The sequence below is a fragment of the Eublepharis macularius genome, chromosome 4, assembly GCF_028583425.1.
Source record: "Eublepharis macularius isolate TG4126 chromosome 4, MPM_Emac_v1.0, whole genome shotgun sequence".
Classification (NCBI taxonomy): domain Eukaryota; kingdom Metazoa; phylum Chordata; class Lepidosauria; order Squamata; family Eublepharidae; genus Eublepharis; species Eublepharis macularius.
Genome location: NC_072793.1, coordinates 187,378,504 through 187,404,189, shown reverse-complemented (window position 1 = coordinate 187,404,189; position 25,686 = coordinate 187,378,504). Strand labels below are relative to the sequence as shown.

Genomic DNA, 25,686 nt, shown 5'->3' with positions numbered 1-25,686 from the left:
GAGGTTTTGGAGGGAAAATCGTGAGGGAAGGTGGGCCGTCCCTGAATGAGTCTCAGACAAGCACTGCAGAGAACCAATGGGAGGACTGGGAAAGCAGAACAGGCCAATCAGGAAGCAGGTGCCTCTAAGTCCCACCCTCAGGTTTTGAAATTTAATGTCTCACTGCCCAAAAACAATACCTTAATGGCTTGTCCGCAGGTGCAACAATGAATTGGAAAAGGTGTGACCTGATTACCTGGGATGGGCTATAGGTAAAAATATTGCTGAAAGAGTCCTGGGGGTGCTGACCATAAGGTTGCCAGCCTCCAGGTGGTGGCTGGAGATCTCCCAGAATTACAACTGGTCTCCAGGCCACAGAGATCAGTTCACCTGGAGAAAATGGCTACTTTGGGAGGTGGACTCTATGGAATTATGCCATGCCAAGGTCCTTCCCCTCCCCAAACCCCACTTTCTCCAGGGTTCACCCCCCCAGATCTCCAGGAATTTCCCAACTTGGAGCTGGCAACCCTAGCTGACCACCTATTGTTTTTGCCTCTTCCTCTCTCATGCTGGCAGACTCCCCCCTCCCCCTTGTTGCAAAGATAGCCAGGATCCTGACCTGGTGCTTTGCCCAAGGATTTACACCCCACGACGTGGAGAACCTTGAAGAGGAAAAACCAAGGGGGAACAGAGCTCCAAGAAGTGGAAACACTCTGCGCCCACCCAGATGTGGCAGGGAGGGTCTTTTCATACCTTTCTTCTTCTTCTTCTTCTTCAGACAGAGGCTCTGTTCTGAGAAAAACTCGCCTCCTTTCATTTCTGTGCCCTCCTGGGACCTTCTCCTTATCTCTCTAGTTCAAACTGGTTCTTGTTTACAGCTACTGCCTTGCTGTCTAATTTGTTCTCTTCTATCGTTATACATTTGAAGGTGAAGCAACTAACCTGCTTTGTATTTCAAGCTAACACACAAAACCAGCTATCCGGAGTAAACCATATATAGACCAAGCTAGCAAGAAGAAATCGCTGGTTTTTTGCTCACCCCACCATGGGAAAAAGTAAAAGGAAGATCTATGCAGATCCCCTGGTTTTCTGAACAGAAGACCCCCAAATCCAGCATCAAATCACCTTTACAAACATGGATCCAGCCCTTTGCGGTGCCTTCGGGGTGCAAAGACGTGGCTCCAAGGCATTGGACCCCCGTGAAATCACACGAAACCAGCAGGGTGCTGTACCTCGTGCCGTGGTCAAGAGGAAGCATCACATAAATGCCACGTCCAATGCTTTGTGGCACCACCATGGAGCAAAAGCATGGAGATTCCTGGATCCTCATTCCTCAGGATTTTTACATAGGGTTTCCCCAAACTCTTCGTGGTCTCACTCGACAGGCCACCAGTTTGGGGGGACCTGCTGGAAAATTCAGTGGGATCCTTCAGGATCTACGCTTTGGAATCAAATTTTGGCGCTCTTGCGGTGTCCCAAAGTGGTGGATAAGTGAGTTTTCTGGTACAGCCTGTGGATATGGACATGGCACGTGATTCATGAAAGGGTTTTGCATAACTTCATATGAAAATCCTGAGTATCCATTTTCACTTATGTTATCTATGCCCCTCAGTGCTTTGGAATCACGTTTTTGCCCCCTGGCAGGGCCATAAAGTGGTGAGTGCGTGATTTTTGTGGTGCAATCTGTGGCTATGGACGTGATAAGTGATTGGATGGGGGCTGAAAATCCGGAGGATCCGTGAGGATCCGTGCCTTGGATGCATGTTTTTGTGCTTCGACTGCACCCCAAAGTGATGGGTGTGCGATTGTCACGGTGATGCCTCCAGGCTAAGAAAGGACCTGCAACGCAACGGTGGTTTTCTTTTGTTTCAATGTCGAAATCCTCCCTCTGGCAGGGCGAAGGCAGAAGCGGGTCCTGTTCCCTTTCTGGAATGTCCCCGGAAGGGTTAAAGGGAAGGAGCCTCCATTCCTAGAGGGGCCAGGAGAGAGAAGGCTTCCTGGCTTGCCACACTCACTTCCTGTCCCAGTGACCCAGTTGTGTGTTGTTGGGCGGAGGGGAGAGGAGGCAGCGCCTGAGGACTTTCTGCAAAAGGGGTAAGTTGTGCAATAATCTCCCCTCTGCAAAGAGGGTACCTGCTGCTGCCGCCAGGCTCGGCCAGAGGGCTGCATGGATCCCAAGGGGCTTTCCTGCGGCTCTCGGGACGCTCCCAGCTGAGCTCCTCCAGCAGTGAGGCAGGCGCCTTCCCTGCGCTTTCTCTGCAGCCTGCTGCTCTCTGCAGTCTCCAGCAAAATGGCTTCTCTTTCGGCATCCGTTTATTTTTATTTTTTTAAATTTGCGTTATTTATACTCCACTTTTCTCGCTGAGACTCAAGACTCGAGTTGCACAGTGTGAGCCAATACATTCAATCCCTGGGATGTTCAATGAATAATACAGCAGGGTAGGATTTCAGACCTTTGAAAGCAAGCATAAATCTGAATCACAGACCGCTGAAACAAAACTTAACTAATTTGACATGAATACATTAATTGATACAGAAACTCCCATTAGGACCATATCACTACCAATAGACAGTATGCAGTAGAATAGTCTATAGTCCCAGTCCCTTTTCCAGAGCACCCCGCTGGTCCATTTCTTACGACCTAGTCCTGTAATCTGCATAGAAAGCCCTCCTCACTACTTCAGTCTTGCATTGTGGGGGCTTCCCTGACCTCCCCAGGCAGGCCTTTCCAGGAGGTGGGCGGTCCCCCAGAGAATGCCCAAGTGTGGCCAGAGGTTGGTTGGGCTCATTCTCAGGGTGGCCCCTGCAGGAGGGCCTGTTCGGATGAGTGAAGCTGCCGTGGTGGGACAGAGGCAGCCCTGTTCTTCCTTGGAGTTCTGGGATAGCAAACTTGGGCTTTGGGAGGGTTCCCCTCTTCACTCTGTTATGCACTGAAGGTACAATTCTGCCTACAGACTCAGCACAGCTGTTCCTTGCCAGCAAATCTGTCTTTCTGGGTGACTTCTGCAGCGCAGCTCACTTCAGTTGCCTTTGCTAAGGTAAGATCTTCGGCTTTCAGAAATCGCCCCCCCCCCTTAAATTCATGGACTCCTGGGGCCCCCTGACCCCTTCTGAATGTGTCGGCAAGCCCTGGGAAGTCACGTGTCGGACTTGGGCCTCTTAGATCGACCACAGAACTCGAAAGATCTCTGCCTGGCTTTGCTTTCCTGGTTGTCAAAGAAGCAGACTGAGGAAGCTTAAAAAGCACATTGGAATGAAAGATTATTAATTAAAAATCCAGCAGTATGAAAAGAATACCAACGAAAAACACTTTCTAGACCAAAAGCCCCGTCAAGATAGTATTCAAAGCTCAACTCCTTCCTTTAAATGGTCCCTTCCAAAACCTCATTTTTATTCATCATATGAAGTTCTTCCAATGTGTTACTTTATTGAGAATTCTCCTATGCACAGTTAGTGGAAGGATGTCAATCATTTCCAAGTTAAGTTCCCTTTCCTCTTCTTTGGCTCCTCTGCGGCTTTGCAGGTTTCCATGAAGAAGTCAAACCTTCTCCAGTTTTCCTGCCACACGAACAGAGAGATCTAGCATCTCAGGGACTCTCCACTGCACCTCCCTGCTTCTGGGCCACTCTTTCTAACTTCACAGCTACTTTGCAAATACACACACCTCTCTTGACACCTCATAGTGTTCTCTGGCTTCTGAACGCTGCAAGAATCTTTAGTTTGTAGATTAGCCACGTTTTTATGAAGCAGAGCAGAGCCTTCCTTCTTGCTGTGATGAAGCTCCTCTTCGCTTGCTCCGTTCCGTGAGCTTTTGTGAGTCAAGGGCCGCCTCTTTAGATGCAGCTGTCCAAATATATATGACTCAAACAAAGGGTAAAAACTAGGGAGTACTCCTACACACTGAAATTAACAAAGCTGCCAGTTACAGGTCTAACCACACAGTCACTAAATACTATCAGTATATTCAAATTGCCAGAAGTGCTATATATATATATATATATATATATATATATATATATATATATATATACACACACACACAAACATGAACAATCATATAATCATAAATGCTTTTCCCACCTCCTTTATCAGATGTAATCTTTCTTCAAACAGACGTCCACGACCTACAGACAGTCGTCCGCATCTGTTTCACACGCTGTGCTTTTTCAAGGGCAATAATCACTCTGTTAATGCAATACTTTTAAACATAATTCCTTCATGCAATTCCTGGGTGGAAATTGTTTATGGACTGGTACTGCACTTTTACCATCTATATTTTGCAGTTATCTACCTCGTTGCTCCAAGGAACTGTTTACATATGTAGTATTGGACTGAAATCTGAATGAATTGAATTGTATTTTTGTATTTCTGAATTACCACCCAGAAATTCCATCTATTTTATATTGGCGTATGTATGTATGTATGTATGTATGTATGTATGTATGTATGTATGTATGTATGTATGTATATTGGCATTTGTATGATTTACTTATTGGAAACGCATTTATGTTTATATGATTGTTCATGTTTGTGTGTGTGTCTATATATATATATAGAGAGAGAGAGAGCACTTTTGGCCCTTTGAATATACTGAAAGAGTATTTATTGACTGTGTGGTTAGACCTGTAACTGGGAGCTTTGTTAAGTCCAGATTAAATACGCCCCACCAATCAGGCTTCTCATTGCAGGAGGTCATAGATCTTTACGGAAGAATCCAGCAGAGGAGGAAGGCGATCCACTGGTCCAGGTGGAGGCTGTCCGGAGAGGAAAGGAGGATGAGGGGAGAGCCGGAATCAGTAGGTCCAGAAGCAAGGAAAGGCCCCGGTGCCACCGAGGCTGGGAGCAGAAGAGAACTGTGGGAAGGAACCATGTGGAAGAGCCTGGGAGAGGATTCCCCCCCTTCAGATGGGCAGCGCCAGCAATTCAGGCACTTCTGCTACCAGGAGGCCGAAGGGCCCCGAGAGGCTTGCAGCCGACTGCACCATCTTTGCCACCAGTGGCTGAAGCCAGAAAGGCACAGCAAGAAGGAGATCCTGGACTTGGTGGTCTTGGAGCAATTCCTGGCCATCCTGCCCCCGGAGATGGAGAGCTGGGTCAGGGAATGCGGGCCGGAGACCAGTTCCCAGGCGGTGGCCCTGGCAGAAGGCTTCCTCCTGAGCCAGGCAGGTGCCAAGACTCAGGAGCAGCAGGTGAGAGGGACACACCTGGGGAGTACCTGGGGCACAGGATACAATTAAGGATACAATCGAAATCCGTATGTGTAGCCCCAACATTTTTAGACACCCCCCTCCTTTCCCTGTTCCCTTTCTCAACAGTCTTCCCTTTCTGGGATCCCCATTTCTGTTTCATCTGCAGGACTTGATCACGCAGGATCCTTACCATGGAGCAGCTTTTCCAGGTAAGATCAGGGGGGCCTTCGTTGCCCCTGGGTGTCCTCCTTGTGTGTAGGTGGGCTGCTTTTATTCCCCCCTCCCCTGGCCAGTGTGGGAAAGATGCCCACTCCAACTTCCCCCGTCAGCGGCTGGACCCAGAACCGAAGCCGGGCAGCCTCTCAGTGGCTCCAGGTGGAGGTGGTGCAGCTCTCTCCTGCGCAGAGGGAGCTGCCACTGGCTCAGGGGCTTGAAGGTGTGCCGAGAAGCAGCCCGAGGCAGCCCCTGACCTTAGAGAAGGTGGGCACGGGAGAAGCCGCCACCGCTGCACCTGTCCCAGGTGCCCCACTTGCTCTGCTGCCTCCCAGCCACTCAAGCCAGCCCCCTCCCCTTCTCCCTCTTTTGCAGGTGCATGCATGCCCTCGCTGCCCACCTGGCCTGCCCACCGTTGTCATGGCAGCAACTCCCCCAGCAGAGCCTGGCCCAGCAAAGGACAGCGCAGGCAGGTGGGCAGACAGGCCAGCTGGGGGCTCCTCCTGCGCCAGGGGCAGCCGGCCAACTGAGCTGTGGCAAGAGAGAGCCCGGCCGAGGTCCCACAAGGCTATGCTACCCCCCCCCCACACACACACACACACCTGGTTGGGGTCCCAAAGGCAGCAGGAGGCAAGCTTCCGGGTTGCCAGCTCCAGGTGGGGAAGTTCTGGGGACCTGGGGGGGCCTGGAGAGGGTGGCCATGGAGTCCGCCTTCCAAAGCAGCCCTCTACTCCAGGGGAAGGGATCTCTGTCAGCTGGAGACCAGTCGTAACTCCAGGAGATCTCCAGCCACCACCTTGAGGTTGGCAGGTAGGGTTGCCAGCCTCAGGGGCTGAAATGGGTGGCTGCTGAGTGCACAAGCTCACCGGGGTGCCTGGCGCCGCCCCCCAGCACTCCCCCCTGAGGCTGCCCATCCCGCCCCAACAGGCGCTGGGGAGGGGGCAATACCATGCCTGGCTGCCCTGCCCTCCCCCTGACCAAACTGAGGCACGGCAGAGGCTGCAATGCCTGGCCTACCTGGCCTGCCCTTTCTAGAGCCCATTATATTTTCCCCCCACAATGGGCTTTGCTACTAGTAAAATTATAATCCTTGAGGAGATCTTACAGTGTGGCAACTTAAGCTGATGGCTCTGGGGGACTTCAACGTCCATGCCGAGGCTACTTTGTCAGGGTTTCATGGCCCCCGTCACACCTGAGGGGCCCGTCTCAAGTAATAGCAGGCCCCACCTCCGGCGCAGGGCAGACCCTCGATCTGGTGTTTTCCTCTGGCCAGGAGGAAGGAGATCTAAGGGTGGGGTGGGGGATTGAAGATGGCCCCCTTTGTTGTGGAGATGCAGACCGTGGCCCTTGTCCCTGGGAGGGCCACCCAGGCAGAGGGGGAAGACCTTTTCCAACTCCTTAACCCCAAATTTCATGCCTTCGGGAAGTGGGTTTTCCCCTCCAAGGTTCCTTCTCCTCCAACCTCCTCCTCTGTTGCGAAGTTTGCAACCAAGCCCGCCTGGCTGCCGTTTCAGCTTCCCTCATCCTGCCCCAAAGCGGCCATTTTTCCTTCTGGCCTCTGAACGTGGGGATGCCTCTCTTATTTCTTTTTTTAATTAGCAGTTAAATATTATTGTATTGTTGTATCCACACATCTGTCAGATTATCAATATTCAATTACTGATTTTGCAATCCCAGTGAAAAAGCCCTAATGGCTGCTGCTGGGGATTTGGGGTGGGGGTAATGCGGGGAAACCCCCCCCCTGCAGAAGCCCCAGAGGCCCTGGATAGCCTCGGTACGGCAGCAGCGACGGATTACACAAGTCTCTTCCCCCACCGTCTCTCATCCTCCCTCCTTCGGGTCCCTCCCCTGTAGTCTTGGGGCTGTTTTACTGCTTAGCTGGGTGTACCTGGAGGGGTGTTATCCCTGAGGATTATTAACTACAGTTGCAGGATTTCTTCAGGCTCAGTGGCCAGAGATGTGGTACTTACGTGGCGCATGCATAAATCTGAGTCTCAGACCTGGTCTGTATTTCCAGGAGGGAAAGTTTCCCAGCCAGGAAAGACAGAGAAAAAAGAAAAGTTTTCTCTGCAGAGCCAGTTTTCTCTGTGCAGGGAATCCTGCAGTCTGTCCCGTCACCCCGGGGCTCTTCCACTCCCTGACCAGCAGACTCCCAGACGGATTTGGCTTCCCTTAGACGGGACGAGGGAGAGATTTTGGCTCCAGGCAGGGCCAGGGGCTCCTCTCGCTGGAAGGGACCTGCAGTTTGGGAGGAAGCATTTCAAGGATGGGAGGGGGATGGTAAAGGAGGAACGGGGGGGGGGGGATGTGGGGCCAGGCCCTTCTGAGCCAGCCTAGAGTGAATCCAGTTTCTCGTATTGTGCCCTAAAGGCAATGCAGAGAGAGGTTCCCTGAAGGGACTGGCGCAGGAGATGCGGGCGCACTAATAAGGGTTTCCCACCCTCTTTCTTTCCCTCCCTCCCAGGCAGCAGTGAAAAGGCTCCCTTGATGGCTTCTCCGCCGTCTCCTCCATGTGGTGAAGGGAAAAGACCAGCCATGCGGCCAGCTCAGGTACGGGGAGGGGGCCTTGGGGGCTCAGAGGCTCAGGCTCCTTGGCCTTGGCTGTGGCGATATGAAAGGCCGAGGCTGCCCCCTGAGAAGGCAGGAAAATGGCCACCCCCTGCCTAGGATGGCAGGTGCAGGACGATGAATTTCCCATGGAAAAGGGTTTGGTCCTTTGCCCCATGGACGTCTCTGGCCTCTTCCCACAAGCCTGCCAGCCCCCTGCCAAGGAGGGCCACCCCTCTGGGCCCCCAGTGCCCCCAAGGAGAGCTGGGAGTGGGGAGCAAAATGCCCCCAAGGGGCTGTTCTCCTCTCCCCTCCTCTTTGTGTTGGCCTTTCTGTATTCATCCCCCTGTGTCTCCATCCCCTCCCTGGTCCCATGGACCAGCTTTCCAGGGGTATAAAGAAACGCTTTCTTTTCCTTCCAGAGTCCGGTGTCCTTCGAAGAGGTGGCTGTGCGTTTCACCCGGGGGGAGTGGAGCCTGCTGAGCCCGGCCCAGAGAGCCCTGTACAAGGAAGTCATGCTGGAGAACTTTGGCCATGTGGCCTCTCTGGGTAAGGGTCCCTTTCTCCTGGGCTGCCTCCTTCTGGTGGGAGCAGGGACTGTAACGAGGTCCTTAACGAGGAAGGCTGCCCCCCCTGGGCCCAGTGGCTGATCTCTGCCGCCCTCCCTGGTCCCTCCTCTGATGTGGGAGTGGTCCTGGCTCTCCTTGTGGAGGGGGAGCCCCTGCCTGGCAGCCCTGGGCCTGGACCACGTGAGCAGCGTCAGAAGAGGTGCAGAGTGGAGCTTGGCCATCCCTCCATCTTGGGTCTTGCCTTGTATATGGGAGTCCGCCTCCTCTCCTCCTATCACAGCCCCTCCAGAATCAGGCCGAGGGGACGCGCTTGCTTTCTGTTTCAGGTGCTCCCACAACCAAGTCACGCATTCCAGGCTCAGTTTAAATAAAAGTTAAGTTTATTAGCTTAAGGAGAGTATGCAAAAAGCATAAAGCATTCTACCCAAACATTAAAATAAGAAAACCTTACTGTTGCTACATAATAAAACCTGCCTGTCTAACACTTGACAGCCAGCTCCCCTGGCACCTCTGTTCGGTATCCTTTGCCGCTTGTCTCACCCATCTGTTATAATGTGGGCCCCCTCCCCTGCCTGGCTGGTTCAGCGGAGGGACATGTTGGGCGATGAATAGCCTGCAGCTTTCAACTTCTCTGTGGCCTACTTGTGTCGTGGTCTGAGCTTGGTCGAAGGGAGCCAACTCAGAGAGGAAGGGAGCTGGAGCTGGGTGAGCTGCGCATTTTATGGCCACCGTCCAGCTAAAATGCGATTTGCAGTCTGTCAGTGGGCAACCACTCCTGGCAGAAGGATCAGCTGGTGCAGGGGCTGCATGTCCAATAGGTAGCCTTAGGCCATGGCCTGAATTGCCTGTGGCAGAGGAGCGCCAGGCAGCTCCCCCCTCCTCCCAAGGTCTGCCCAGCCACCCTGACACCCGGCTGGCCATCCACCTGAATATCTCAGCGCACAGAAAATGAAAAAGGCAGAATCATACCCTCTTTTGCTCTGAAACCCTACTTCTGTGGTCTTAATGATACAGGCAGAAATAACTCTGGTTTCTTGTTACCTTTTTCTCCATGTTGCTGGCCACGTCTGTTCAGACCTCCTGCCATGTGCAGAATTGGTTGTCCATCTTCTCCCCCCCCACCCCTGTCCACCCTCCCATCAGTCACCCTGACAGAAAAATACATTGCAACAGAAAAATATAAAACTGGTTCAATTTAAGTTGGAAAATCTCTATTGCACCTGCTCTCTCTTTTGTCCTCTTGGGCTACATTTATTATCATACAAATGGCTACTCTGCCAACTTACTCCACTTGGAATTTAGAGGGAATTGCTAAGGCGAGGGGGAGAAATGGGTGCAGACAGTTGGAGTTTAATGCCTCAGCATTTATAACCCCACAATCACACCCGGTTTCTCTTTCTTTCAGCAGGAGGCGTGTGGGAGTCAGCAAATGACACGAAAGAACATCCAGTGATGGAGAAAGAGGAAATGTATTCAGATGGGAAAGAGGAGGCTGAATATTTTGATGGACTGAAGAAAGAGGAGGGAAAAGATCCGAATGAAGGGGGGAATTCTTCCAGTCTATTAGAGTGGAGTGACTCTATACAGGAAAACCTATACCCAGGCAAGAAGAACAGGAATGAGCTCACTGCAAGCAGGGAAGACTTCTCCAACAAATCAGATATTAATATTCAATGGAGCACATGTAACAAAAAGAAAATGTTTCAGTTCTTGGAGGGTAGGAAAAGCTTCAGTTGCAGTGGAACGCTTTCTTCCCACCAAAGAATTCACTCAGGGGAGAAACCATATAAATGCCAAGAGTGTGGGAAAAGCTTCAGTCAGAGTACACACCTTGCTTCCCACCAAAGAGTTCACACGGGTGAGAAACCATATACATGCCTGGAGTGTGGGAAAAGCTTCCATTGGAGTTCAGGCCTTAGCTCACATCAAAGGATTCACACTGGAGAGAAACCATATAAATGCCTGAAGTGTGGGAAAAGCTTCCGTACAAGTTCAGACCTTACCTCACATGAAAGAATTCACACTGGGGAGAAACCATATACATGCCTGGAGTGTGGGAAAAGCTTCAGTCAGAGTGGAAAGCTTACTCTCCATCAAAGAACTCACACAGGGGAGAAACCCTATAAATGCCTGGAGTGTGGGAAAACTTTCAGTCGCCATGGAAGCCTTTCTTCTCATCAAAGGATTCACACAGGGGAGAAACCCTATAAATGCCTGGAGTGTGGGGAAAGTTTCAGTCAGAGTGGTAACCTTACTTCCCATCAAAGAATTCACTCAGGGGAAAAGCCATATAAATGCCAAGAGTGTGAGAAAAGTTTCAGTCGGCATGACGGCCTTTATTCCCACCAAAGAGTTCACTCAGGGGAAAAACCATATAAATGCCAAGAGTGTGGGAAACGCTTCAGTCAGAGTAGAAACCTTTTTTCTCATCAAAGGATTCACACAGGGGAGAAACCCTATAAATGCCTGGAGTGTGGAAAAAGCTTTAGTCAGAGTGGAAAGCTTACTCTCCACCAAAGAATTCACACTGGGGAGAAACCCTATAAATGCCTGGAGTGTGGGAAAAGTTTCTCTCGGGGTGACATCCTTTCTTCCCACCAAAGAGTTCATTCAGGGGAAAACCCATATAAATGCCTTGAGTGTGGGAAAAGCTTCCATTGGAGTTCAAGCCTTACCTCACATGAAAGGATTCACACTGGAGAGAAACCATATAAATGCCTGGAGTGTGGGAAAAGCTTCAGTCAGAATGGAAAACTTACTGTCCATCAAAGGATTCACACAGGGGAAAAACCGTATAAATGCCTGGAATGTGGGAAAAGCTTCAGTCAGAATGGAAAACTTACTGTCCATCAAAGGATTCACACAGGGGAAAAACCATATACATGCCTGGAGTGTGGGAAAAGTTTCAGTCAGAGTACAAACCTTTCTTCTCATCAAAGGATTCACACTGGGGAGAAACCCTATAAATGCCTGGAGTGTGGGAAAAGCTTCCGTATGAGTTCAAACCTTATCTCACATGAAAGGATTCACACTGTGGAGAAACCATATACATGCCTGGAGTGTGGGAAAAGTTTCAGTCAGAGTACAAACCTTTCTTCTCATCAAAGGATTCACACTGGGGAGAAACCCTATAAATGCCTGGAGTGTGGGAATAGCTTCCGTATGAGTTCAAACCTTATCTCACATGAAAGGATTCACACTGTGGAGAAACCATATACATGCCTGGAGTGTTGAAGGAGCTTCCGTGAGAGTGGAAACCTTACTCTCCACCAAAGAACTCACACAGGAGAGAAACCATATAAATGCCTGGAGTGTGGGAAAAGCTTCAGTCTTAGTGATAACCTTAATTCCCATCAAAGAGTCCACATAAGATGAAAATCATGGAAGTGTTTCAAGTATGGAAGGATGTTACATCAGGTACATTGGCTTTCAACATTTGCAAGCAGTCAAATAAAACAGTGTAATAATGTGTTCCATAATCCTACTACATAATTGAGAAAGTGTGTTCCAGACGGCTCACCGGCGCAGGTGCAGTTTGCATGCCTGAGGGAAGGACTGCTCGCCTCCCTTCCCTTCACCGCCCTGATAGGTCAGGGAAGGGGAGGGCCTGACTGTCAAGCCACCAGCCCAAATCCAGCCAGCCAGGCTGCAGAAAGGGCAGGCACATTTCCCTGCCGTTCGGTGCTGGGAACGGGGCTGCACCAGGCGGACTGGCAAGCACAGCAGTGACCAGCTGCCTGCTCCCCTCTGCTCCCCCCGCCGTGCAACATGTGGCTTCAGCCTGCTCGGTGCGGCCCCGAACGGGCCATACCGATGGCTGGAAGGCACAGTGGGGCTGCCCAGTCTCCCATCCCTTTGCTGACCAGTAGACCTGGTCTCCAATCCCTTGGAGACCAGGTCTACCTCCCCTTCCTTTTCCTGCGGACCCACAGTGACCAGGTCTACCCAACGTGGCTCTGCGGGCAGTGTAGACATGGCCTCCGTACTCCTGGAGGCCAGCTTTACTGCCCATAGCCTTGCCAGGCCAGTAGACCTGGCCTCTGGACCCATGGATTCCAGGTCTACCTCCTATTCCTTTTCTGGGTTGAGAAACTTGGCCTCTGTACTGCCAGAGACCAGATCTACCTATTATTCCTTTGCTGGCCAGGTAGGCCTGGCTTCTGTTACCTGGGGAGGGATACGCTGCTGCTGGGAGCAGGAGCCCTCCAGGTCGCCTGATGCCACTCCCCCTCCCTGCAGCACTCTTCGCCTACAGCTGCCTGGTCCAGGGCCAGAACAGGCCACTGTCAGGCACAGGAGTCCGCCAGGGCTTTTGCTGCCGCCCTCCTCCAGCGGCGCCCCGCATCTGCAGTGGCCCAGGCAGCGGCACATTCCGACCCCAATGGGGCCAAAATAGACTGCTGCCGGAAGCAGGAGCCCGCCAGGGTGCCTGGCATACTCCTGTAGCACTCCACTCCTGCAGCAGCTCGATCCAGCACCAACAGGGCCAGAACAGGCCGCTGCCAGGCATAGGAGCCCACCAGGGTGCCTGGCGCTCCCCCCCCCGGGGGCACTTCCTGCCTAGAGCGGCCCGATCCAGTGCCAACAAGGTTGCAATGGGCTGCTGCCTGTTGCAGGCACTGACCATGGTGCCTGCCCCCCCATCGCGATGCTGGGGAAGGGGCAATGTCTGACCCGGCTGCCTTGCCCTCCCGCCCACCAAATCAGGGTGTGGCAGAGGTGGCAAAGTCTGGCCCGCCTGCCCTGCCCTTTCTAGAGCTCGTTGTATTCCCCCCCCCCACAATGGGCTTTGATACTAGTTCAGTTTAACGACATAAAAGCTTTCAGAAGTGACAACCGAATCCTCGAACCCACCTGCCACTCCATATGGGCATTCAGCAGGGGAGGGCAAACCATACATGCCACGCTGCATGGATCAGATAGTACAGTGTGTGTGTGCTGAAGCCCTTAATGCCATCCAGTCACAAAGTGGTGTCCGATGACCTCCCTCAGAATGGCAGAAATGGGCACAGCCAGCTCTCATTCAGCAATGCCACTGCAGCCTCGGAAGGCCCTGCCCCATTGGTGTCCCAGGTGACAGGGAGGAAAGACCCAGTGACTGCGCAACCACAACAGAGGACTGTGATGTTAGGACCATGTGGTACGCCCCACCCAGGTACGTGCATCGTGTTATTGCCTGTTGGAGTCATGTTTCCTTGTGCCTTGCAGTTTTTACCCCACGATAAGGGCTGTTCTTGCATGAATTGCCATCAATTTCTACTACCCAGGGGCAGGCAGGCAGGCAGAAGGATTGTCTAAATCCACCCCTCCCCGCCCACCTAAAAAGGCCTGTGTTTTTTCCTTAAGTTTTCCTTTTGCTGTGGGCAGGCAGGATTGTTTTTGAAAAGGCAGAGTAGGCAAATGGCTAGCAGGATAGGGGGATAGCAATCCTATACAGGTCTACTCAAATGTAAGTTCTATGTTATTCAGTGGTGCTTTCTCCCAGGGGGGTGTCTTCAGAATTGCAGCCTATGATTGCAGTCTGCATATTCCCCTTTCTGAACATTTCCAAAGCCGATTGGTAGGGAGGGGTCTCTCCTTGCGAGGACTCACCCGATTGACAAGGAGCTGGTACCACTGCTGGGGCAGCCAAGGGGGGAAAAGATACACTCATGAGCATTGTGCACATTCTTCCTTCTAGCCAACAGTTAATTAATAAGATATGGGCCTGCTCCTCTTGAGTTCTGATAGGTGAAAGCTGCTAAGGAAAAGATGTTGTTGCTGTGGTATAAGAACTGGAAAAACATGGTCTTGGGATACGGCTGGATAGGAAGCTGAATATGAGCCCTGAGTGTGAAGCAGCAACAAAATAAGGGAACACAATCTTGGGGTGTATTAAAGGCATATCTCAGGATATCATTGTCCGACTATGCACCACGTTGGTCAGGCCGTACCTGGAGTACTGTGTGCAGTTCTGGAGGCATCACTTCAAAAAGGATGTGGACAACTAGAGCGGGTGCAGAGGAGAGCAACCAGGATGATCAGGGGCCTGGAGACCAAGTCCTCTGAGGAAAGCTTGCTCTCTTTTAAGTATTTAAAAGGCTCTCACGGGTGGGGAGGACAAGAGAGGATAGGACTGGAAACAGTGGGTTTAAACTAGAGGAGGGAAGGTACTGGCTGGAAGTTAGGAGAAACTTCTCCACATTAAGAGTAATCCAGCAGTGGAATCGGCTGCCTTGGGGTGTGGTGGGTTCTCCCCCATTGGCAGTCTTCAAGGAGCAGCTGGATGAATACTTGTCGGGGGTCTTTAGGCTGTTCCTGCATTAGGAAGGAGTTGTACTAGATGGTCTGTAAAACCCCGTCCATTTCTTTGATTTTATGATTCTAAAAGGAAACACACAAACTTTTTTGTGGGAGGGTGTCACCATGATTTTGTTTCCTGGATTTGGTTCACAGTTCTGGAAGCTTCTTTACTAAAAAGTGATTTCTGGCTCTTGTTTCATTTTGCACACATTCCTCTGTAGCGGGGATATCGGAGGCCCTGCAGTCCTCGTCTGTAGGGCGTCATTTGTGGGGCTTTTCCAAGTTACCATTTAGTGGAAGTTGTTGGTTCTCTCGTTCGCCCAGCAAGCCCCAATCCATACCCAGAAGACCTTTAAAAAGGTGGGAGAAAATGATGGAAGAGATGAAAGGAAACACTTGAGCCAGGAGAACCACTCTGGGGACTCCTGGGAACAAACACAGAATACACCACGAACCTGAATGAAAAGAGCATTTGGAGTAGGTGGGCCCACCTAGGAGAGGCGAAGGGGATCCTGCTTCTCTGCCCAAGGGGTATCTGGTTTCTCACACATTTTGTCGCCAAACAGGGTCCCTTTACCTTGCTCCTTTTAGGGTTTCTCCATGTTGTGGCTACTCTCCAAGGAAACTACAAGAGAAAAGCATAGAACACAATGCTGATAAAACTGACGACAAGATGAAAGCCTGAAGGGGATATCGGGTGTAAATTATGTCCCGAGTTGTGTCACACTAGCTGCTCCTGAGCTAACCCTTGCGATGGCTGAGAATTTTTAAAAATTATTTATTTACTTGAGTGGTTTCTCCTTTTCCTTTCTCACCTTAGGGGACGGGAGGGAAGGTGTGTTCTAGATCTTCCGGGTCACCTGGCCAAGTGGGTAGAGCCTTTCCCCCCAAAGCCTCGATCGATGGCCCCTGTCATGGAGCTGGAGACCGGGGGGGGGGGGGAATCCTGAGTGAAGGCCACCACTCATTCAACGTGGCAAGTGGACTGGTCCTGCCCAACTTCCGGTGTGATCCAGCGGTGCCACTGGGGAGTCATCTCTCTCTGTCCAGCATGCCTGAATCTCCTCTGCGGAGCCTGTCCTGGAATGGGGTCTGCAGGCCAGAAGGACAGGAAAAGGAAAGACGGTGAGAAAGAAGGGAGGGGGCCGAACCGGTTATGGTGCGTTCTCCTGGGTTGCTTTTCACATCCATCCATTTCATCTCTGGAGAAAACCTGCTAGCTCTAATGAACGGACCCCTCTGTGTGGAGTCCAATGTGTGGCTCTCTGGTGTTAGAGACCAACTAGACTTCCAGGGAGGGAACATCCGAGAGTCAGAGCTCCCTTCGTCAGACACATGGAGTGGGGAAAGGTGGGAGTCTCTAAAATCCAGGCAGAGGGCGGGAAAGGGATTGAAAATCAGAGTCCCAAGAAGCTAGCTGTACGTAGGATTTTTCTCATACTACAGATGCTAATTTTACACACTTTGCACCCGTCTTCTATCCAGCTAATTACAACAGTATTGTAGCTAGTTTCCTGGACATTCGAATGCCTGCTTTGAGAGCTAGCCGGGAGAGGGCCAGCGGAGCCAGCAGGTGCCCAAAGAGGGGATCGGAGGCGACCCGGAGGGAGGAGGAGAAGAGGCGTCGCTTGCCAATCCACAGGGATCCCCGGCCTTGACTCCGCTGCTGCCTCCAAATCCCAGGTGGAGGGGGTGGGTGGGCTGGGGACGCTTGCACAGAAGGAGAGCAGGAGACTAGAAGAGGGCAGCAGGGGCTGGACAGGGAGGGGGCCTTCAAGCCCCCCCCCCCGGCCTGGCTGCTCTGCACCAGTAGGAGAGGTGCTGTGGAAGGAAGCAGCGCTGCAGTCAGGCCCTGAGCTCCTTACTGACAGCTGTGCCCTCTGAGGACCAGGGGGCCTCCTGGCCTGGGCTCTGGTTTGGGATGCCCCTGAGAGCCCAGGCCAGAACCGAAGCCTCTGGGTCCCAGGTCAGTGGAGGCTGGAAGTGGCTGGCAAGTGAGAGGGGAGAGGCCTGGACTCCGTGGTGGGGGGAAGAGAACCCCCCCCTCCGGGCCATGCCCCCCAGCCACACCGGCCGAGGCTTTGCCAGAGCCAGGGGTCCAAAGACTGAGGGGGGGACTGGCAGCAAAGCCCAAGAGATTCCTGTCAGGACAGGGAAGCAGAAAAGTTTTTCAGGCCCCTCGGGCTCTCTGGGGGCCGTGTTTCCCTCCTGGTGCTCAAGGCAATTCTGTACCCTTGCTGGAGAGGAGGGGTGGCCCAAATCTCTCTGCCCCCCCCGACTGCTGTGAAGAGCCGTCTCCTCCAAGTGACATATGCCTGAGGGTAGGGACCGTCTTTGTGGCCTCTACAAAGAGAGGTGAGGTGCTGAGAAAGCCTTTCCGCATGATGGCCTACGAGAGCCTAGGGGGCAAACAGAGCGTCGGTCAGTGCCCCATGGACTCTGGCAGGGCCCCTGCCCCACTGTTGCTCTGAGAAGAGGGGGAGGGGAGGCGGTGAAGAGGCGATGAGACATCACATCTTCCCCGTGGGGATGGCCCATGTTTAATTAGCTGAACTGAAAATCAGTCTGAGAACGCTTTGTCAAGCCCAGTTTCAATGAAAATATAACTTACCTTTTAAGATGAAGTAAGAACTATGACTACAACCAAAAAATCCCAAACCATTCCTGAAACTGAACGATAAACAACCCCCCCCCCCCCGTTTGCAGTCTGTATTTGTTGCTCAGGGTCCACTGTGGGGCAGGGGAAGGCGGTTCCTCGCAAGCACGTTGGAAAGAGCTTTCCACCCCTTCTTCACATGGACGTCCACTGCTGCTCTAGGAAGCGGAAGAAACTTCATCACCTGAGAAACACTTCACAGAGGACGTGACGGGCAGCGCTACCTCCATCGGTGCCAAACAGATGTCTTTACAGCACCTTATGCAAGCTCTCCTTCCTTCTCTGTAGAACAGCCTTCCTCCTCTGCCTCCTGTGGTCAGCTTTCCATCATGTGTGTTTCCACAGTCCCCTTTGCTGTATAACGGATAACAATTTTTATGTGTGTGCAAAAGAAACATCAAGCAATGACAACGCATTGATGCGCTATGTCAGTAGAATGGCTCTCACAGCGAGGGATTCCATTGCCCTCAGATGTCAGTTTTCTAGTTAAGAAGCACAACTCAGCAGTGAAGACAAATATGCTCATAGCAGTAAGGCCATCTGAGAGATTATTGCATAGCTCTATTTGCAAAACACAGCAGAATCTTTTCTTGGACTTTGAACTGCCAAAGCTCCCCAGGTTTGGGGCAATATTTGGCAAAGTTATTGTTCACAAACAGCACAAGAGCGATCAGTGCTTTGTTTGCTATCCTGGGCCCTGCACAAGTGAGACTTTCAAAATTCAGCCACATTGCAAAGAAATGTCACTGACAGGGCTTCCAATGAGGGTCATGTGCGTAAAAATTGGTCAGAGTCGAGGAAAAAACCTGTGGTTAGCAACATACTTTAACACAAAGCAAGGACAGCAATGGGTGACCGCAGCCCAATCAACTTTTTGATGTAAGTCTTTATTTGAAGACGACACCTGGGCCGATTCCAGACAGCCCTCCCCATCCCGAAACGTCATGCATCGTCGCACAGAAAACGAGAAATATCACGTTTTCTCGTGCGAGTTTTGTGCGACGTCGTGCAAAACTCGCGTGAGAAAACGTGATATTTCGCGTTTTCCGCATGACGACGCGTGACGTTTCGGGATGGGGAGGGCCATCTGGAATCGGCCCTGCAACCATCCTAATGCCATATCGGCAGATCACTGTTTCATTATATTGTGTAAGCTGGAATCGTTTCAACAAAAACATGTATTACCAGAAATAGCAGAGAGGAACGGAAACAGAGCTTCACATACGGTTCATAAACAGATATAAATGCTGTTTAAATGAAAACGGGAAAGTCCCCTGCAATCTGCTAACTGATGTGTGATCCCTTCCATTCTTAATAAACTTCTGTCTCTCTTTTCAAGCGGCAAATGTAAGGAAGATGGTGAGGGGAAAGCCATCAAGAGAAGTGATGGTGGTAAAAGATGAAGGTGGGAATAGATCGGAAATATAGCAGGTGGGAAAAATAACACAGGGGGAAAGTCAGGGGAGCGTGGAAAGAGCACCTCTGGGAGGAGAACGTAAAAATAAAACTCAGTGGACCGAAAGAAGCAAAATCCACTTCCGCTTTGAATTGGAGAAAGATCCTGCCTTCCTACAGGCCGCCTTGCTTTGAAAGAAGACATGCCATAGAATCATAGAGTGGGAAGGGGCCATACAGACCTTCTAGTCCAACCCCCTGCCCAGTGCAGGATCAGCCTAAAGCATCTCTGACAAGTATTCATCCAGCCTCTTCTTGAAAACTGCCAGTGAGGGGGAGCTCACCACCTCCCTAGGCAGCTGGTTTCACCTTTGAACTACTCTGACCGTGGAAAAGTTTTTCCTAATATCCAGCCGGTACCTTTCTGCATGTTCACAGCCCATTGCTTCGCATCCTACCCTCTGCTGCCAACTGGAACAGCTCTTTGCCCTCCTCTAAATGACAGCCTTTCAAATATTTAAAGAGAGCAATCGTGTCCCCCCTCAACCTCCTCTTCTCCAAACTAAACATTCCCAAGGCCCTCAGCCTTTCCTCGTAGGGCTCAGTCTCCAGACCCCTGATCATCCTCGTCGCTCTCCTCTGCACCCTCTCGATTTTGTCCATATCCTTTTTGAAGTGAGGCCTCCAGAACTGCACACAGTACTCCAGGTGTGGCCTGACCAAGGCAGTATAGAGAGGGGCTATGACCTCCTGCGATTTCGACGCTATGGCCCCTTTGATACAACCCAAGACTGAATTAGCCTTTTTTGCCACCGCATCACACTGACTGCTCATTTTTAGTTTACAGTCCACTCTTACCCCAAGATCCCTTTCACATATACTACTGCCCAGAAGTGTATCCCCCATCCAGTATTTGTGCTTCCCATTTTTGTGGCCCAGATGTAATACTGTGCACTTGTCTTTGTTGAATTGCATCCTATTCACAGCTGCCCACTTCTCCAGAGTATTCAGGTCTTGTTGAATTTTAATTCTTTCTTCTTGGGTGTTTGCTATCGCTCCCAATTTGGTATCATCAGGAAATTTAATGAGCAGCCCTTCCACTCCTTCATCCAGATCATTGATAAAAATATTGAAAAGTACCGGGCCCAAAACCGAGCCCTGCGGCACCCCACTGGACACCTCCCTCCAATCTGATGAAACGCCGTTGACCACCACTCTTTGAGTGCGGTCCTCCAACCAGTTCCCTATCCACCGAACTGTCCTATAGTCCACTCCACAGCACTATTGACTTTTCCAGAGAACCTTGTCTTCTCATGATGTGGCCAAAGTATGACAGCTTATTTGGCTTTTTGGCTTTAAAGTCCCCCCCCCCCCGACTTTTATTTCTTTTGCCTGCAATAGACCCTAACCCAAACACGGCTACGTGGTTGCAAGCGCCATAAAGAGGAGAGGAGCTCTTTAGCCAGCACTTCTAGTTAGCCCTGCCCAAGACCAGACTCATTAAGAAAAAAACACTCTTAGAGTTACTCAATTTATTAGCTAACAGTCAGTGATGCCCATGTCCTAAGAGCCCGAATTAAAAATTAGAACGTCCCTGGCTTGGAGTCTCTTCCGTAACCGCCACTAGGTGGCTTCGAGCAAGTCACTCTCTGCTGAACTCAGCCATGGTAACCCTGGCCTGCCTTCCAGGGCTGTTGTAAGGCCTGCCTTGGAGGGTTGTTGTAAGGACAAGGGAAAGGAGCAAGAGAGGCGAGGAGCTTTGGACACCATGGAAGTGGAAACACCCCCCCCCCCGAATCAGCGAAGGAAATGCCAGTTGTGCAGAGGAAGAATATGCTGGCTTATATTGCTGAAGCAAGGAACCGTGCACCACCATGGGGAAAACGTAAAAAGAAAGATCAATATGGATCCCCTGGTTTTCTGAACAGAACACCCCCAAACCCAGCATCAAATCACCTTATAAAACATGGATCCGGCCCTTCGGGGTGCCTTCGGGGTGCAAAGACGTGGCTCCAAGGCAGGGACCCCCATGAAATCACATTTCCCCACTGGAACTAAACCAGACCAGCAGGATGCAGTAGCTCGTGCCGTGGTCAAGAGGAAGCACCCCCCAAATGCCATGTCCGCTGCTTTGTGGCACCACCATGCAGCAAAAACATGGAGACCTGTGAATCCTCCTTCCTCAAGATTTTTACATGGTGGACCCTGCAAACTCTTCGTGGTTTCACTCGACACGTCCTCAGCCACATGAGTTTGGGGGGCCTGCTGGAAAATTCCTTGGATTCCATGAGGATCTGCGCTTTGGAATCAAATTGTGGCACTCTTGCAATGTCCCAAAGTGGTGGATGATTTTTCTTGTCCATCCTGCTGCTATAGATATGACATGTGGTTCAATGGAGAGTTGTACGTAATCCCATATAAAAATCCTGAGGATCTATGTTCATTTATGTTATGCTTGACTATCCATGCTTGGGAATCATGTGTTTGCCCCGTGGCTGTGCCATGAAGCGGTAGGTGTGTCATTTTTGTGGTACAATCTGTGGCTATGGTCATAATTTGTGATTGGATGGGAAGCTGGGGGCCCCCACAGCCATGCAAAAATCCTGAAGTTGCATAAGGAGTGCGTTGAATGAATGTTTTTGTGCTGTGACAGCGCCCCCACGCAAGGCCGGATCTGGGGGGGGCAGGGGGGTCGCCTGCCCCAGGCGCCATCAAAGAGGGGGCGGCAAATGGGCAAAGAGAAGAATCCGAGTTCTCCTCCCCAGCAAACAGCCGCTCGTGCCCAGCTCTCCCTCTTGTTTTTTTTTCTGCCTCAACTCTCAGGAGCAGAGCACACCAAACGGTGGGACAGCCAGCAGAAGGCATGTGTGTGTGAAGGGGAAGGGGAAGGGGAAGGGCTCCACTGCCGCCCCCCCCCCCAGGCCCCGGCAGCCAGCAGCCGCCTCCATTTGCTCCATCAAAGAGAGAGCGGCCTGTGTGCCGGCAAGGAGGGGGATCTGCATTCGCCTCTCTTCCCAGCAAATAGGCGCTTGTGCCTCCTGGCTTACTCGCTTTTTTCCTGTCTCTGCATGTGCGCGCTGCTGCCCGGGATGAGAAGAGCTTGAAGTGCCACCGCGCCAAAAGGTGCGCATGGGAGGGGGAGGGGGGGCTCCTCCATCACCCCACCAGCTGGCAGGCACCGTTCTATTTGCTGTATTTGCTCAGAGATCAGCACAGAGGGAGAAGATCAAACCAAGGCAGGAAGGTAGGGGCGTGGGATACTAACACTAATATACTTTATACTTTTAAATTTAATTATTCCACATAGCACACTTCTATATGCTAAGTTGTTAAATCAATAAAATAAGACATGATTTGTCAGGAAAGTAAGTTAATGAATTGCATACATATCAATTTCCCCCCAAATTCCCCAGGTTATGTAGCAAAAAAAAAAAAGGAGGGGGGACCTTTTCCTATGGCTTCAAAACTTGTGGAAATTTTACACCACTAGTAAGAACAGTCCTTAGCAGCCAGCCTTATGGTATGGTGGTTGCCAGCTTCCAGGCTGGAAATCTCCCAGAATTAGATTAGGTCAGCAATGTATCAGGAGTGTTTGTCAGGACTGGCTATATTGTCTATTGAAAGTGGTGTGGCAAATACCATAAATTATGATGATGCTGTGAGAAGTTTTGCAGGAAAAAAAGCCAGAAAAGTTCACTTTTAGTTGAAGTTAAGTAGTTATCTGCATTTTCTCCTAAGGACATGATGCCCTAGCGAGAGAGTTTACTTTTCATATATCTCTACTTTGCATCTGCTGTGGATTCTTTTGGGTGTCAGAAACTTACCTTGGCTAACCAATAAATGTTATTTTTCTAGAATTAAGAATTTGAATCTATTTTCTTTATTTGGGTAGTGGGCTTCCATTGTTGGAGTTTAAATTTCCCCCGTCATTGTGAGTTCCCTACCACATTTGTCTTACTGGAACATTGACAGCTTGAGCTCGCAATAGCTCTTGTTTTAGGAGAGCCCACCCTTCGCTTGCTCCTCTCCCTTCCAGTATTTTTTGCCAGGGAATGACTCTCGTCAGGCCTCTGAGTTCCTTAAATGCTGCCTTCCTAATATCTAACATGCATGTCTGGGTATGAACTCCCTTGGCTCCCTACAACAAAAGGAATTCTAGGAGGAATGCTTAGCTAATGATGGATAAGATAATGTAAAGTTGTTATTTATTAACTATTCATAGAAGTCAACACAATTTATTCTGTGGTTTAAGAGTTATTATATATCTATATTAAAACATTGATCATATATGTATGTATAAAGGAAAAAATATAAGTGGGTGCCATTTTTCACTTTTGCCCCCCCTCAAAAAATATGTAGATCCGGCCCTGCCCCCAAGTGGTGGGTGCACGATTGTCACAGTGATGCCTCCAGGCTGAGAAAGGACCTGCAACGGGGGACGGCGGTTTTCTTTTGTTTCAACGCACAAATGCTGCAGCCTCTGGCAGGGCGAAGGCAGAAGCGGGTCCTTTTCTCTTTCTCGGTGAGTCCTCCGAAGGGTTAAAGGGAAGGAGCCTCCCTTCCTAGAGGGGCCAGGAGAGGGGAGGCCGCCCTCACTTCCTGTCCCGGGTTCCCCATTGTGTGTTGTGGGGCGGAGGGGAGAGGGGAGAGGAGGCGGCGCCGGAGGACTTTCTGCAAAAGGGGTAAGTCCTGCAATGATCCCCCCCCTCTGCAAAGCGCCCCCCTGCTGCTGCCAGGCTGGGCCAGGGGGCTGCCTGGACCCCAAGGGGCTTTCCTGCGGCTCTCGGGACGCCCCCAGCTGAGCTCCTCGGGCAGTGAGGCAGGCGCCTCCCGCGCGCTTTCTCTGCGGCCTGCTGCTCTCTGCAATCTCTAGGTAAAGGGCTTCTCTTTCGGCATCTGTTTTATTTTTTATTATTATTTACATTGTTTATAGTTTGCCTTTCTCACTGCGACTCAAGACTGATACATCCAATCCCTGGAATGTTCAATAAACAATAAATACTACAGCAGGGTAGGACTGCAGGCCTTTGAAAGCAAGCGTAAATCTGAACCACAGACTGCTGAAACAGAACGTAAGTAGTTTGACATGAACCTATTAATTGATACCGAAACTCCCATTAGGAGCACATCACTACTAATAGACACTACACAGTAGAATAGTCTATACTAGTCCCAGTCCCTTTTCCAGAGCACCTCTCTGGTCCATTTCTTATGACCTAGTCCTGTAATCTGCGTAGAAAGCCCTCTTCAATACATCAGTCTCGCATAGCAGAGGGGGGGGGCTTCCCTGACCCCCCCAGGCAGGCCTTTCCAGAAGGTGGCTCCCCCCCCCACCGCAGAGAATGCCCAGGTGTGGCCAGAGGTTGGTTGGGCCCATTCCCAGGGCGGCCCCTGCAGGAGGGCCTGTTTGGATGAGTGAGGCTGCCGTGGTGGGGCAGAGGGGGAGAGGCAGCCCCCTAGTTCTTTCCTTAGGCCTGGTGTTGCCTTCGTGCAGTCCTGCTCCCACCGGGCCCTCCTGTTCTTTCTTGCAGTTCTGGGATAGCAAACTTGGGCTTCGGGAGGGTTCCCCTCTTCACTCTGTTGTGCACTGAAGGTACAATTCTGCCCACAGACTCAGCACGGCTGTTCCTTGCCAGCAAATCTGCCATCTTTCTGGGTGACTTCTGCAGCCCGGCTCACTTCCGTTGCCTTTGCTAAGGTAAGATCTTTGGCTTTCAGAAATCGCCCCCCTTACTGTCAGCAGTACTATCAGAATGGGATTTAATAAGAGATAAAATAGTTCCTAAGATTTCAAGATTCTCTTCTTTTCACAATCAAACATGGTTTCCACCAGGAAAAAACAGTAATTATAACTTGGTCCTCAAAGATATGCAACTCAATAGGCTTATAGACATAACTTCTGGGAAAGATATTATGTCAAAACAAGAACTGGAAAATAAAACGCAAAAGAAAATTCATTGGTATGTTTACATGCAGATTAAAAACATGACATAGAGTATAAATCTTAAAAAATTATGAGTACCCCTTTGACTGATTTTGAACAAATTTTAAACTATACACGGAGGGAGAACAAGGGGATGGTATCTAAACTATATGCTATTCTGCTCTCTTGTTTAAAAAGTACTGATTTACCTTGCCAATCCAAATGGCATCAGGATTGCAATATCGAAAAAACACAGGAAAAATGGGAGGAAATCTGGTCATCTTCAATATTTACATCAAAAGTAATTTCTGTAAGACTCCACTCGTTTAAAATTATTCACAGGTGGCACTTGACACCTAAAAGATTGTCTACAATGTCATCCTCTTGCTCTCCCCTGTGTTGGAAGGGTTGCAATGAGGTAGGATCCTTCTCTCATTGTTGGTGGGGTTGTTCACGGATAGCCACATTTTGGAAAGAAATATTGGAAGTAATAAAACAGATAACAAATTACGATATTCCATTATCACCTTCAATTATATTTCTAGACCAATGGAATATTCCACAGATCCCAAAAGCTATCAGGAATCTTATAGCAATATTTTTAGTTGCAGCGAAATCAGCGATAGCTTCAGTCTGGAATCTGAAGAAAGTGCCAACTAAAGAGATGTGGCTCTCTAAGATATGGGGCCATTTCATCCTGGATAAAATTAATGATAATATTCTCAATGCTGAACGCTTTCCTGCCAGTTCCAATTTCTATGAGAAATGGTTCCCTTTTCTTGAATTTATAGACATGCACGATTTACATCCCAGAATAAGAATTGCTCAGACGTTGACTCAGTTTTCTGATATTTGGTAATATTATGTATGCTTTGTTTAAAAGTTATTGTAATGTTCATATTCTTCAAAACTTGTAAACTATTATTGATTAGT

At 50.4% G+C, this 25,686-nt stretch overlaps 1 protein-coding gene and 1 long non-coding RNA gene across 3 annotated transcripts in view; both read left to right on the top strand.

Moving 5' to 3' along the window:
- The window catches only part of LOC129328463 (zinc finger protein 420-like), a 262,738-nt gene that overhangs the window by 223,052 nt on the left and 14,000 nt on the right, over positions 1–25,686 (top strand). Inside the window, exons 3-5 of one of the 2 annotated variants that reach the window (XM_054977547.1) lie at positions 9,903–11,726; positions 13,217–13,224; positions 15,371–15,384. In XM_054977547.1, coding sequence (XP_054833522.1) covers positions 9,903–11,726; positions 13,217–13,224; positions 15,371–15,384 — 1,846 coding nt within the window. Of the gene's footprint in view, positions 1–9,902; positions 11,949–13,216; positions 13,225–15,370; positions 15,385–25,686 lie in introns of those variants that run through there. The other variant, XM_054977548.1, reaches the window with a different exon arrangement.
- On the top strand, positions 2,016–5,152 carry LOC129326946 (uncharacterized). The gene is made up of 3 exons (XR_008596765.1): positions 2,016–2,073; positions 2,934–3,017; positions 4,668–5,152. It is a non-coding gene; the product is annotated as an uncharacterized LOC129326946 (long non-coding RNA).